Source organism: Lissotriton helveticus, chromosome 12, assembly GCF_964261635.1.
Source record: "Lissotriton helveticus chromosome 12, aLisHel1.1, whole genome shotgun sequence".
Lineage (NCBI taxonomy): Eukaryota > Metazoa > Chordata > Amphibia > Caudata > Salamandridae > Lissotriton > Lissotriton helveticus.
Genome location: NC_136073.1, coordinates 871,979,709 through 871,995,026, shown reverse-complemented (window position 1 = coordinate 871,995,026; position 15,318 = coordinate 871,979,709). Strand labels below are relative to the sequence as shown.

Here is a 15,318-nt window from a genome sequence, read left to right as displayed (position 1 = left end):
CTTCTTAAAGCCTTCCAGAAATCTTTGATGATGAGGCAATGTGAAAAAGGACATTTGTGAAGGACATTTTTGAAACGCTGTGATTGCTGCGAGATGTACTCTGATTGAGGGGAAATTCCATTTTGCTTTAGCGTACTAACTGCGCATGACAGTTTGGCTGGCTCATTTGGGACTGACATTGTCTCAAACACCAGATGCAGAATCTCTTCCATTTGAAGGAATAGGAAGTCCTAGTAGATTGTCTCTTGGCTTCTCTAAGCACATCCATCCATTTCTGAGGAAGGTTTAGGTGGCCATATTGTTTGAGTTCAGGAGCCATGCAGCCAAGTTCAAAGTGGGAAGGTTGGGATGTTGAATCTGGCCTCCGAACTTGTGAAGAAGATTTGCTCTGCAAGGCAACTTCTTGTGTGGCCACTCTGAGAGGTGAAGGAAATCTGTGTACCAACAGTGTTGAGGCCATTCCGGAGCACAGAGAATCATTCTGGCTTTCCAGTGGGAGAACCTGGTGATCACTGTGGGCAATAGGGGAATTGGAGGAAAGGCGTAAAGACTTTTTGCCTGACCAGTGTACCTGGTTGATAGAACTGCAGGGCGAAGCTTGGGCAATTTTTATTTTCTCTGTCTGTGAAAAGATTTATTTGAGGAAAACCCCTATCTGAGAAGATTTTGTGAAGTACAGCATCGTTTAGAACCCACTCATGATTTTCTTGAATGACTTTGCTGAGAGTGTCCGCCTGAGCATTCAGGGTCTCGGAAAATAGACCACTGTAATCTTAAGATCAATGAAGATGATCCACTTCCAGATTGTTTGAGCTTCCAGTGACAGAATTGTCCCTCCCTGCTTGTTCAGATAATGCATGGTTGTTGTATGTTGTATTGTCCATCTGAACAAAGAGAGAGTCTGTTCTGAACAACAGGAGGAAAGCCTTCAGGGCTCGATATATTGCCCTCAGTACAGAAGGTTGATGTGTTAAAACTGTTCCTTCAGAGACAATAGGCTTTAAATCGGTAGATAGTCCATACGAGCACCTCAATCTGTCAGTAAAGCATACGTCACTATGGTTGGGTCAGAATGTCTTGGTGGAAAATCATCCCTTTGAGCAGATTCTCTGAGCAGCACCACCATTTGAGCAATTGTTTCACATGAGTGGTCAGAAGCACTCAGTCTTTCCAATCTTTCTGAGGTCTGATCCCATTGATCTTCCAGACATTTTTGGAGAGGCCGCATGAAGAGATGTGCATGCGGGACTTGGAAGATGCACGACTCCATTGAACTCAGGTGGAAAGAAGCATTTCTCATTGTTTCCTTCAGTTTGCAGCACTTCTGAAGGATAGATAATCATCTCTCCTCCAAAGGACACACTTTTGAGTGCACAATCACTAGAACTGCACCTGAGTAACACAGGGATTGAACAGGTGTTGAGATGGATTTGTCGTGATTCATGTGCATGCCTAGTTGATTGAGAGTCATGACGGTTAGGTGATAATGTTGACATGCTGGCTGATAAAAAGATGCCTTGATGAGCCAATCATCCAGATATGGATAGACAAAGATTCTCATTTTTCTGAGATGACCTGCTACAACCGCCATGCATTTGGAGAAAGTTCACTGTGCAGATTTGAGGCCAAAGGGAAGGACCTAGTCTTGATCTTTTCCGTAATGAACCTCAGGAACATTTGAATATTTTGGCTATTGAGATGTGAAAATAGGCTTTTTGCAGGTCTATCGAAAATAGCCTGTTCCCTTAACGGAGTTGAGGGTAGATCTGATGAAGAACCAACATCCTGAATTTTTCTTTGCAAACCCATTTGTTTGCTTTTTTTAAGGTCCAAAATGGGTCTGTAGTTGTTTTTGGGTCCCTTCTTCTTCACCAGAAAAGAACAGAAATAAATTCCCATTCCTTTGAGGTTAGAGGAGACCTTTTACACCGCGTGTTTCTGCAAAAGTATACTTCCTGATGCAGTTTATCCTGTTGAAAAAGAAGGTTTTCCGGTGGAATAGATGGTGGTGGACACTTGATTTTGAGACAGTATCCATGCTCTACAATATTCAGAATCCATTTGTTGGTGGTTATGTTTTGCCATTCTTGTAAGGGAGATGTTAGGCTTCCCCCTACCGGACTAGGCAACAGAATAGGGGGAAGAGATGACTTAGTGTTTGCCACCCGTAATTTTAGTGGCTTGGGCAGATGATTGATGTCCTCATCTGCCTCATGGCTGACGGCGCTGCTCTTCATGTTTAAGTGGGTGTGCTGATTATTCTTGCTCCTGTCCTGCAGACCAGTGATGGTTTTGAATCCTCTACTGTTAACAGCAGCGGTCACAGGGCCTATAGGAATGTCTCCCATATTCTCTCCTTTTTTTGAATACGAAAGCTTTGAGAGTGCCAGGCTCAGACCTCATCCTAGACATCTCGTAGTCACCTTGAGAGCCAAACAAGGTGTTACCAGAAAATGGTAGACAGAAAATTCGATTTTGTGCTTCGGATTTCAAGCCCGTAAATCTCAGCCAAGAAAAGCTCTGAACAGCACGCCATGATAGTAACCATGTACTGCTGGAATGGAGGAGTCTGCTGCAGAACTGATAACTTTGTTTGACACTATCATGTCTTTATTAACAATCTTTTGGAAATCCTGACGCTTATCTCTGGGAAGATCATCCATGAGTTGTTAAATGGAGTCCCAAAGAGACCTGTCATAGTGCCCTTGGAGAGCAGTTGCAGTAGCAGTTTTCATGGCAACGGCAGAGGTTCAGCAGACCTTTCTGCTCAGTGAATCCAGTTTCTAGCTCTCTTTGTCAGGAGGAAGTGTAGAAGGTGGCTCTGTGGCATGCATTTTTTGAGCTGCTGAAACAGTGACGAATCTGGAAATGGAACTGTGCACAGAAAGGAGGGATCCTGATCCAGTGGTCTGTATTTCTTTTGCAGGTGTGATAAAGCATCCTTCACAGTAGCTAGAAGTTCCATGACTGGTCCTCATAAGCCTGGAACGAAAGGGAGTAGTGGTCTAGCAGCAGACTTTTAATGAAGTCTCTCAAAGATTACCGAAATTAATGTGGTAGTAGTCAAATTCAAATTCTTTTTTCAAATTCAGTACATCGATATTCAATTTGTTAGCTCCCCTGATAAGTACATTCTGTAAGGAGATAATATCATCTATCAGCAATATTCTTGGTGGAGCAGAATCCATTAAGGTTGGCGAATATATTATTGAAGATGATGCATGATTGAATTGTGAGGATCTTAATCTAGATATCTTCTCAGTTTTGAATGAGCATGCCTGTGAGACCTTGAACGATGTCAATGGTGGGATCTTGAGCTTGACCTAGACCTAAAGGTGTGAGGTCTGGTGTGACTGCAACGAGATCTAGGGTGCCTTTGTGTATGTGTCACTGGCTTAGTAGGCTGTGGTGGCGGAGAGACTGACAATGGAGGTACTGTTGGAATCGCTGGTTAAGAAGGATGAGGTGACTACTATGGAGGTGCAGTAGATTCTGTTGGAACTCAAGGTGGTGGGGACGAATCTGGAATGGTCACTGAAGAGGTGTGCCCTAGAGTACTCCATATCAGACTCTGAAGGAAGTCTCCACGCTTTCATCCATGAAAGCCACTCCGCTCTATTGGTCAGGGCAGTTAATGTCTCAATGTCGAGTCATTTCTTTACGTCTAAGCTGTCAACACTGTGTAGTGTCTCAAAGTCGAAGTCCTCCTCAACCTCATCGGTTTTCTCCTCCTCCACCTCGTAAATGTTCTCGGCTCCGAACTAACTCTTGACAGCGAGTGAGTAGGTGCAGTACCTATTCTCAACGTCAAATTCTTCAACATCGACCATGAGCGATATCTTCCTCCGCAAGTTCTCGTTTTTGGATCTCCCTCTGTGGGAGTCCCCTGAGTATGACTTAGGGGCACTGGTAGAGGGTGCAGTCTCTCCTTGCCCTTCAGAATTCTCACCAGACAGGGAATCTTGCCGTCTGAAGTGCTTCACTTGGCCATGGAGGTGAATCTTCTCTCTCTCCCTCAAAGTGCGCCTGGAAAGGGTCTTGCAGCAGCAATACGTCTTGGAGTCCTGAGAGTCTGGGGAACATAAGATACAGATCCTGTGCTGGTCTGTTGCAGTCTTGGCAATTTGCAAGAAGGGATGGCATTTTGATAAAAATTAGATACATTTCCTGTTAGGAAATTATCTAAAAATGCTCTACTCCCTAAAGGAGGTTGAGTGAGTCAGCTTTAGAAAACCTAAGATTGGAATTTTTATGGAAAAAACCTTTAGAAAAAGGCAGAGATCTACTCGAGCATCCTGTCAGCAGGAGCCTGAAAAAATAACTGATTAAACTGACACCTACAGGGCACGATGGGACACTGGAGGTTGGACAGGCCTTAAAGTTGCAGTGTCCTATTTACTTTGTTTCAATGCTGCGGTTTATTCAGGCTACATTGCTATGCATTATTCCTTCGCTTATTTTAAAACAAGTAAAAAGCGTTTGTGGAGGATGTTTTTAAAAGATCACTTTTCAATTTTGCTTAAGTGATTTTTAAGGGTATGACCCTTTTCCTTCTTAATTTTAAAGTAACTCAATAAACATTGGCAAAATAGCCTGTTTAAGGCTGAAACAATTTAACATGGCTGTCACGTGTTTACTGGCCTTTTCAAAGGAAGGTAAACTAAATGTGACTTTGAAAGAACTGCTCCGGGATCCCAGCACACGGGCGGAACTATTCAATGCTTATACTTATCAATGGAGATCCCTGAGAGAGAACTTGAGTTACTGGGAAGTAACCAATTTCTTCCTCAGCATTGGAGCTTTCATAGATTAGCACGTTTGAATCAGAACAGCAAGCACTACATTGGATATAAATAATTTCCTGAGGCAGGCTCACCTTTACTGAAACAAGGTATGTAGAAGTGCTTGACCAAGTGAAATGTTGACAGCTGCATTCATAACCAAGCAGAAGTGCTTGGTGAAATTATGCCTCAGAGAGGTACTTGAACCTAAAACGCAGCTTCGTTCCCCATGCTTCTCATGAAATGTACTGTTACTCTGCCTTGAAGCAGCCGGTTAACTTCACTGTTGTAAAACATAATGCAGGCTAACAGCCAGTGGGCAAGCCTCTGCTTGCTAGGTGGCAAAGGAAACAAATCCTGCTAGATGTAACTTGCAGGTACCTATATATTGAAATGTTACTCCTAAGTATTTGTAATGTCTCTCCCTTTATGTTTTATGGTTGTTTTAGGTCCATTTGACTGGCTTCTTAAAACAGCATCTGAACTCCATGATATTGGATTTTTTGTTTTTCACCATCAGTAAATTCTACAGGCAATATCGGCCTAAAGCACACATGGTATGGTGCAGTAGATTTTAGACTTATCAAGTAGGACTGATGATTGGTATCACGTGGAATTACCACTAGCAGTGTCCTCAATTCTGGCGGATAATCCTTGTGATTTGCCAGGTCTGAGCACATATCACCTACATCAAAGTGGAAATACAAGGATAGCAAAACCCACAACTGTCTTAATCCTTTATTTGTGTGGATTATTCTTTTAAGTGTAGTTTGTGCCCTTGCATTGCTCTCCATAGCTCTCTTGGAATTCCACATGTGGAAATGTTCTTCCAATCCAAGCCATTAAAGTCTATTTTAAAGTCTGTGAAGCATGTGTGCTACCTCCTGTTACCTGTGTGCATGCACCCATTGAGGATCATAGAGATGGTCAACATTCATTAAACATTCCACTATCTGAAGAGGATCCTGTCTGACGCTATGGAAGAATATTTAATTAATTCATCCAGGTGCTAAGGTCTTCTTCATCAAGAAGGGCATTAAGCCAATATTTTGCCTAGCTCCCTTTTACAGCCTTTTTAGGTCTTGCCTAGGCAGCGCTTACGCTGTCTCTTTGAGACATGCTGTAGTCAGGATATGGTCATTCAACACGCCCAACACTTCTGGTTGGTTAGTTGGCATGCCTTTTTTTAAATCCCTTTACTCTGATTGGTCAATACTGTCCATCTGTACAGTCTTTGTGTACTTGGTTTCCTCCCAGAGGATATCACCAATTGTTTTTTTTTGTTTGGCCATCTCTGTCCATCTGTTGCCTCCTCTCTCGCACCACCTCCCTCCCGTCATTGCTGCTGTTCTTCCTGCGGCATGCCCGTCCCCCTGCACAACACTGCATTGACTTTTCTGGCAATGGCGGCATGCCATGCTTTAGCTTTAAACATCTAAAGCTAAAGCTTGTTGTGCCGTCATGGCTACAAAAGTCAATAAATACAAAATCAAAGGTGGGCTGACGGCGCATTTCTTTTCAATTTATTCACGTTTATAGCAATGGTGGCACACCGCTCTTTAGATTTAAATATCTAAAGCTAAATTGAAAAAAAGGTGGCCGCACAACTTTTCTTTTCTATTTATTGACATTCGAAGCAATGATGTCACGCTGTGTTTTAGGTTTAATGCAAAAACAACAGTTGATGGACAGAATGTAGAACAATGCCATACATTCACCCCAGTACAGAGATCTGGGCCTAAATCCATTGTTTTTTTGCTCACCATGCCATTCCAGTTTGAACCCAACCATATGCAAATCAGTCTTGACCCTGTGCCCCATGGGAACAGTCCAGCTTGATCTGACAAGTGTTTTAGGTTTAAACATCTAAAGCTAAAACATGACGCGCCGCAATTGCTACAATTTTAAATAAACAGGAAAATACAGGCGGGTGCACAACTTTTTTTTTCTATTTATTGACTTTTGTAGCAATGGCGACACGCTGTGCTTTTGCTTTAAACATACACAGCTAAAGCGATGTGTGCCGCCACTGCTACAAAAGTCAATAAATAACAAGCATTGTCATAGCCAATAGGTCTCTCCTTTGGGCATCATAAGTGTTTAGACAGAGCTATTGGCTTTGTTAACGTTTTTAATATGTGTTGTAGAAGGTAGCACGCACCACAGCTGCGCAGAGATGTGAAAGGAAGCACGCACCACGGTGATAAAAAACGCGAATGTTAAAAGGTGTAGTCCATTTTAAAGCCGTGTAAAAGGTGTGCTCAATTTTTAAGCTGTGTACGGTACAATGGGGGGAAAGGAAGCACGCACCACAGTTGTACATTGTACCGAGATGTGAATGGTAGCACGTACCACAGCTGCGCAGAGGCATTATTTAGCAGCCGGTGCCAGAAAGCACGCACAAAAAGCAAGTGCTAATTATTAAGTGCCCATGTGCACACCAGCAGACACCGGCTCAAATTAACCACCCCAGCAAGGGCCTGCGTTACACTCCTAGATCGAGCGAGCACCAAAACCAATGTAGGGAAAGGAAACGCACCACAGCTGTGGACTATGCAGAGATGCCAAAGGTAGCACGCACCACAGCTGCGCAGAGGTGTGAAAGGAAGCGAGCACCACAGTGATTAAAAAACGCTAATGTTAAAAGGTGCGGTCAATTTTTAAGATGGGACCGAAAAAAAGAGGCGGCTATAGAGGCCAACTCCAGAGTACAGCAAATGTCTTGACAAGAACATACTAATACAAAGATAACGGTGCAGGAGGAGAGTGCTGACATAAATGAAATCCGAGTGCTGGAAAAAGAAGCGTGCACTCTTGTGGCGGTGGGGTCTGTCCCTTGGCCGGGGTGGATGGGATGTGCCTTGTTAGTATCTTATTGTCATGAATGCGAGTGCTGCAAAAGAAGCGCGCACTCTTGTGGCGGTGGGGTCTGTCCCTTGGCCAGGGTGGAGGGGACACGCCTTATAAGGAAAGCTGCAAGGTCTTGAAATGAAACATGATCCACAACAGATGGCATGCTGCGTGCCGCTGCTCGCTCCCGACAGCTAAACGCTGTGGGAGTAAACATTTTCTGAAAAGGTGGGACATGCACTCGCCTTTGGCCAATTGCGTGCTTTCGTTTTTGAAAGCCAGATGCAAAGGCCAATAGCATTTGAAGGAAATCGAACACCACACGCACGAGTTTGCACTATGTCTGAAGTGATTCCAAGAGGCCTTGCTGCGCTAGGCTCGACCTAAAAAACGAAGGCAGGCGGATGCCGCATTTCTTCTACATTTGCAAAGCAATATGCGATGAAGAAGCGTCCACTTCCATAATTACTAAATATCGGAAGTAAATTAGAATTCATTAAAAAGCATCTATACATATAAGCCCCAAAGCTGATGGGTCAGCTTTAAAAAAAAACAAATGGTCGCCCATTTGGGCCTGACGCACAGGCTGCTCTACTGAATCCATAAAAGCCCTCTACAGTCTCGCCTTTGACCCGCTCCTCAGCTTGAAATTCAGGATCCCCTAATAAAAAAATAGCTTTTGAATTACTTTTACAGGATGGAAGTTCTATGTCCAAATGTATCTTAAACTACAATTACCTGATAGACTGCTCTCAAATGGTTGAAACAGCACAACAACCACATCGTTTGCGAGTTTCCTGATCAAAACCATTTGTGTAATTCCAGCATGTCTCCTGTACTCTTCATATTAGCTCAGACTATTTTCTCCTGGAACTGATATCACTGGCCAGGACGCACCTTCATGAAGCCAACAAATCACTTCCAGTAGGCTACAAAAAAGGCTCAATGGATGGCACGCTCTAGCCTAGCCAGCGAGGTGAATTAAAAAAATGTCTGACTTCATTTTGATTTGAGAATACATTTAGGTGGGTAATGTGCTGGAAAATAAAGTTTAAATGTGACAAAGCTTTCCACAAGGTAATAACGTGCATTAATCACCATATATTGTGCCATAATAAGTCAGATTGTGTCACAGTGATTGGCCTATTTTCAGCTGTGCAGTAGACATTCTTCAAGGTACAATAACAAGTATGTTCCCTTTTAAAATTTGAATTTTCCTATGGCACATTTGAGCTTATTCTCACACAAATTAGGGATATTCTGTGGCACAAAGATGTCCATGTGCTGGAGTTCAAAATGGTATTGGGCAGTACTGTATGTGTGGTGGGATATAAGCAGAATCACAACGCGAGCTTGTTAATAAAGACACAGCCGTCAACTATTTTTATCCCAAATCTATTCTAGTCCTTGGCAACTTTCTATGTCCTCAAAACAAAATACAAAGAAAACACCAATATATTGCAAAACATTACATTTGTTATTGTGTGGTAGAAGGAAGCTATAGTCTTTTCACTGTTGGCATGGGCATTGATTCCCATGTACCATGCCACTCTTTTGTTTATATATCTTTATATGTGAAGCTCAGAAATATCACCAGATCAGCATTCTTGCAATTCGATGTGTTAGTCTTGCTGTGCTAGCACTGAGATACTTTTTTTGGTTAGACTTGTAGGTATAACAAAAATTGTAATTCTTTTCCTCACATATCTCAAAGTCGTGTTTCCTTATATTCCTACATTTTGGGACCTCTTAAGTAAAAATTAGGGTAACATAAAATGTTTATTACGCAATCGTAATCATTCTTAAATATCAGTTATTTTGCTTCACTAGTGCTGTTGAGGTAATTTTCTTGTAAGAGGCTTGGTTTGAACTGAAAAAGTATTGCGGGAGCTGTGGAACTGGATGTGTGCCATGCTCAGATGAGTTTCACTGTGTGACTTTAGAAGCTGTATAAACAAAACATGTACCTAGGCACTCTACCTTGTGAACACAAGAGCACAACTTGCATACAGTTTTATGCAGATGCTCTCTCAAGATCAATTTTCTGAATATCCTTAATTCTCGCAAGAATTACATGTACGCAATCACAAAATGCTCATGTACCCACATCTTCTATATGTGTTTTCCGATTTAGGACTTCAAATGTCTGGTGGTGAGTTACATTTTATGTTAATATCAAAACTGTTTAGCATTAGTGAACATTATTAAATTCGAACATATTTACGATTACAAACCAAATTAAATTGATTACCTCGTCAAAATAAAACAACACCTTTTTCCCATCCACTTCGTATCTTTTCAGCCCCATCTGCTTATTCATTAGCATCTGAAAGAAAGAAAGCACATCGTTTTTGCTTTTGGCAGACGTTTTTCCAGTTTCATAGAAATCATGTTCAACAACTCAGTCTTTATGACTCAGCAAATCTGATAAAATAAATAGTGCTATGAGGTGTAGACAGAAAGTACTTGACAGAAAACATGCAGCAGTGGATGACATGAAGTAAGAACAGAATGGACGACAACCTGTTGAAACTAAATGTAGATAGATCTGAGACTATAATGTGGGTCCTGCATGTATCTCTGGATGGATGGATTCTGTCTCCAAATGAAACTTGATTTGTAAAGAGCATTAACTCATTATAAATATACTAGACTATGGAATTAAACACCCCCATCTTTAGAAGTAGTAGGTTACTGACACTTTTATGACCATACCCTATTTGCGGGAGACCCAGTCTACCTGCAATGTTATTACCAGCTAGGGTAAAATATAACCACCCGAGTGGTCATGGGAGTAGGAAAGCATAAGTCCCTATAGCTGGATAAATTGCCTTCCCCTCTAGCGGGTAAGGTAGTTTATGTTCAAGTCCTGACCTCTGGAACAACTTTGCCTCTGTGATCTTCCCAATAGAAAGTAGAACCTGTTTTACACAGTGAGGGGAGCAGCAGGCCCCAGACCGAGAGGAAGATGAGCACTAGGTCCAGTAGACTAAAGCTCTCTGGTGGTGGGCATAGCTTGATGGAGTCAATGACCTAGAAATCACTAGAATCCTGCAGCCTAACTAGTCTGATCACCAAAAAGGCAAGTCATGATCATTCAAGTTCGGGAAGAAGAACGCATACTTTTCCAAGACAACATATGTGACAAGTCTGTACTCTCACAATCTTGACCAGTATTGACTTCTACGCCGAGCGGGTGACATCGGGAGTGGGGCCAACGGATGGAAGCTGCAGGCTTGTGCGGGGGGCGGGGGGAGGGGGAGTTAATGAGGGAACGGTAAAATGAGTGATTGGTGCACAAGCGGGTGCAGGGGATCGTGTACCGAGCTTGGAGCAGAGAGGCATTTGTAAAAGGCGTTTCAGCGTGATGCATGTGTTTCAGAGGTATGTTATGGCTTGCTTCTCGTGGCCTTGTTTAGTTTTCTTTTTTTTTTCTTTTTTTTTATTGAGAATTGACACAGTATAAAAGAGACAGCAAAATACAAATGTTATACAATAGTTAATATCGCACAATTCATATATTAGGTCATCCTGACAATACATAAATAGATAATTACAATTCAATGTTATTTTTACCAGGGTATATAAAATATATAAGATGAAGAGCCGAAATAAATAACATTATATAGATATGTACATGTATGTCTTAAAAGAGAAGGGGATAAAATTCATACTGGGTATTAATAGATTAAATCAGAGCAACATTAGCGGCTATGCCATCCCTCCATGACTTCACTGGGGCCCACATTTTATGGCCAAAGTCCCGCAATTTTCTGCCTTTATGTAAATAAAGCGAGGATTCTATGTTATGGATAGCGAGGAATCTGGCCAGCCACATTGAAAAGGTCGGGGGAGAGGGGTCCTTCCAAGCAGCTGATATCAGGATCCGTAAAACGGCCACAGCGAGAAAGATTAAAGCCTCTGTTTCTCTCCTACTGCTCAGCCCCAGCTTACCATCGATACCGAGAATCATAACTGTTGGGGATAGACTGATCTTCGAGCCTAGCAGCCCCTCTAGGAATTTCTCGATCTCGGTTTTAATTGTGGCAAGTTTGTCACAGAAGAAGAACACATGTAACAGGTCAGCCGAGTCTTGTTGGCATCTCGGGCATTTACTATCCGCCCTCATACCCCAGTCATGTAGCTTAGAGGGGGTGTAATATAGGTTGAAGATAGTCATAAAGTGTTGAGCTTTCAGATTAGAGGACCTAAGTACTTGCTTATCTAGAGAAAGGACTTTATCGAGATCTACATCTGGGTCTTGTAGTTTTGCTGCCCATGCTGCCTCATGTTTCTCTAGATCATTAGGTAACCTGTCCACCAACTCCTGATAGACGACCCTAATCCTATTTCCACCATTCAATACGTATTCAAGAATAGGGCTAGGAGCGAGAGAGGCAGTGGCTAATAGATCTGCATTGAATGTTCGTGTGATTTGGATATACTTAAAGCTGTGGCCCATAGGTAGATCATATTTCTGCTGAATAGCTTCAAGTGACATAACCTTGCCATTACACGTAACATCCCCCAGCGTCTGAATGCCCTGTTGTTCCCATACTTTCCAGGCCCCATCTATACTTAGGTTCGGAAAGAAACCTGATTTCCATAAAGGTGTATGTCTGTTAATTCTGGGAATCTGCAGGGATTTCTGTATCATTTTCCATAGACCCCAGGCTCCCAGCGTAACCTTAAGCCTTGTTTTCTTAAAAAACCTGCGCCCGTTTTTTCTTAGTAAAGCACCCACAGCTTCGTTCCCCATTAGGAGCTCATATATTGAAGGGAGGGTATATAGGTCTGAGGTTGGATCCAAAGAGTATCTCTCCCTACTAACAGCTTTGAATAAAATAGACATCTGGGTTAATAAGCAGGCCCAATGGTAGAATCTTATATTTGGAGCACCCAGACCTCCAAGTTCCTGGGGGAGAGACATATATTTGGCTGCCCTTCTAATCTTGCCATATTGCCACAAAAAGCTATTAAAAATGGATTCAGTTTTTTTTAACACTCGTTCCTCAATTAGAAAAGGAATAAACCTATATAAATACAAGAGCTTGGGTAGCATTGTCATTTTCAGAACATTTGTTCTGCCGATAAGGGACAAATGTAATGCATCCATGCGTTTTAAATCTGTTTCTATTTTTTTGAGAAGTGGGTTGAAATTGTCTTGTATGATTGACCCTGTATCTGCCTTGATAATGACCCCAAGATAGGTAGCAGAGTCAACATACCATTGATCCATTTTTATTATATTCTTTGAGCACACCACCTGTGTTTTTGCCTCATTTAGCCTATACCCAGAATAAAATCTAAATTGCTTAGTGACCTCGACTAATATTCGCATGGTCTCTGCCGGATCAGGTGTAAGAACCGCCAGGTCGTCAGCATATGCTAGTATTTTGCTCTCGAACCCATTGGTTATTACTGGTTTAATGCTGTTATTTACCAGTATCTGCCTGATCAGCGGGTCGATATATAAAGCGAATAAAATTGGTGAACAGGGACATCCCTGACGGGTGCCCCTTTCTATCCTAATTCCATCCGAGCTCAGGCCCATCATCTGTATACGAGCCAACGGATCACGATACATGGCCCTAATAGCTGTCAGAATTTTTGGGCCAAAACCTCTCTCCTGGAGTACATCCCAAAGATATTGCCATCTAACGCGGTCGAACGCTTTTTCGGCGTCGAGGAGGATCATGGCGATCCCCTCCCCCCCAGCATGGGCCTCAAATATAGATATAGCTCTTCTCACATGGTCCGTTGTTCCACGGCCAGGAATGAACCCATGCTGCCAGGGGGAGACGAGCCCACCAGTGATCCTCCCCAACCTCGTGGCAATAATCTTTGCGTACAGCTTGTTATCAGAATTTATAAGAGAGATCGGTCTGTAAGATCCGGTGCTTTCTTTTGGCTTTCCCTTTTTATGGAAGACGACTATGTTAGTATCTCTCCATGTATCGGGAATTTTACCTGTACAGATAATTCCATTAAAAAGATCTAATAAAAATGGGGCAATCTCGATCTTCAGGCATTTATAGAGCTCCAGGGGTATGCTGTCGGGGCCAGCAGCCTTACCTGCGGCCAGCTGAGATAATGCGTCCAGTACCTCTTCTATTGTTATATTAGACTCCAGGTTTGCCGCTTCACATTGCTTCAATCTGGGGCCTAAGTCCGGGTAATGGCTGCCTGAGGTATTCGGGCGTGTATCCCCTACTTCTTCCCTATATAAGTTTTGATAACATTTTGCGAATATTGATATAATATCTTGAGGTTCAATATAATCTCGTCCCTCATCATGTATGCATGTTATGGCATTTTTAACGCTATCTTGCCTGATTCTTAGAGACAGTGCCCTCCCAGCCTGCTCCCCTGTCTCGTACATTTTCTTCCTGTATGTCCAATACTCTGTAGATGCCTTTTCAGCCATCTGTTTCTGTATTTCAGCTTTAATCAGGCAGATTTTGGTTTGGCTCTGAGTACTCTCCTTCCCTAGAGACAGTTCAAGGCAGTGCTGTTCTTCTGCCTTAACCAATTCACCCAGGAGTCTGTTCTTATCAACCTGTTGTTTTTTCCTTAACTGGGCAGTATAGCTAATTACTTCCCCTCTTAACGCTGCTTTAAATGAGTCCCAAACCGAGTTTCTCGAGGCACTGTATTGATTTGCGTCGTAAAACTCGCGGGTCCAAGTTCGTAGATGTTCTACAAATGAAGCATCAGCTAGTAGTTTACGATTGAATGTCCAAGATCTTCTCTTCCTAACTGGACCTAGGCTATTGTGACTGATTACTAGCGGATTGTGGTCCGAAAGGACTTTAGGGAGCTTCTTAATGTTAACCTTCCCAATCTCTCCTGAAGAAATGAAAGCATAATCTAATTTACAGTATTTCTGATGGGGACATGAGAAGTACGTGAAGCCTGGATCGTCAGGGTGTTTTAACCCCCATATATCAACTAAGCCATGTGATAGCATCATAGATAAGAGTGCCCTTGAGACTCTTGGCTTCCTGCCAGTATATGGTACACTGTTAGGCAAATCTATCGATATGTAAAAGTCGCCACATACCAGGATAGGTACAGGCCAGCTTGACAATTCCCCCTCCAGTATTTCAAACACTGCAGGGTCGTCCTGGTTTGATCCATAGATCCCACAGACCGTTAATCCACACCCTAGTTCCGCTATAGCCCATCTTCCCGACGGATCCGATTTAGCCCGTTTAGCCCCCCCCCCAGAATTGTTTTACCTAAGATTACTACCCCTCCTATTGTTGAAGTCTGAGAGGAGCATGATAGTATCTCGAAACCACCAAATCTTAACAGTTTTGTTTTCGCCCAAGAAAGATGCGTTTCCTGCATACACAAGATGTCGATGGGTTCAGACTTAACAAATTCTATCAGTCTGGCTCTTTTTCGCCAATCGTTCAACCCCCCTATATTGATCGAGTAAATACTAAGACATTTTCGTTTTTCAGACATCTCATACTTTTTGAAACCAGGAATTGATTGCAAACAGTGACCATTCTATACAGGCAAAACCAGAAAGATCTAAATTTTATATCGTCAATTCTCAATTTTTTCCCCCATGCTTTTCCCCCTCCACCACCCGTGAACCCTTTACCCTCCCTTAGGACCCCCCCTCCTCCCCCCACCTCCATCCCACCCTTTCCCCCTAGAAGCGCTCAGACCGAGG

At 42.7% G+C, this 15,318-nt stretch overlaps 1 protein-coding gene across 2 annotated transcripts in view; it reads right to left on the bottom strand.

The window, feature by feature from the left end:
* The window catches only part of CPAMD8 (C3 and PZP like alpha-2-macroglobulin domain containing 8), a 1,183,022-nt gene that overhangs the window by 349,594 nt on the left and 818,110 nt on the right, over nt 1–15,318 (bottom strand). For both annotated transcript variants that reach the window (XM_078671323.1, XM_078671324.1), the window contains exon 37: nt 9,883–9,957. In XM_078671323.1, coding sequence (XP_078527449.1) covers nt 9,883–9,957 — 75 coding nt within the window. The remainder of the gene's footprint in view (nt 1–9,882; nt 9,958–15,318) is intronic.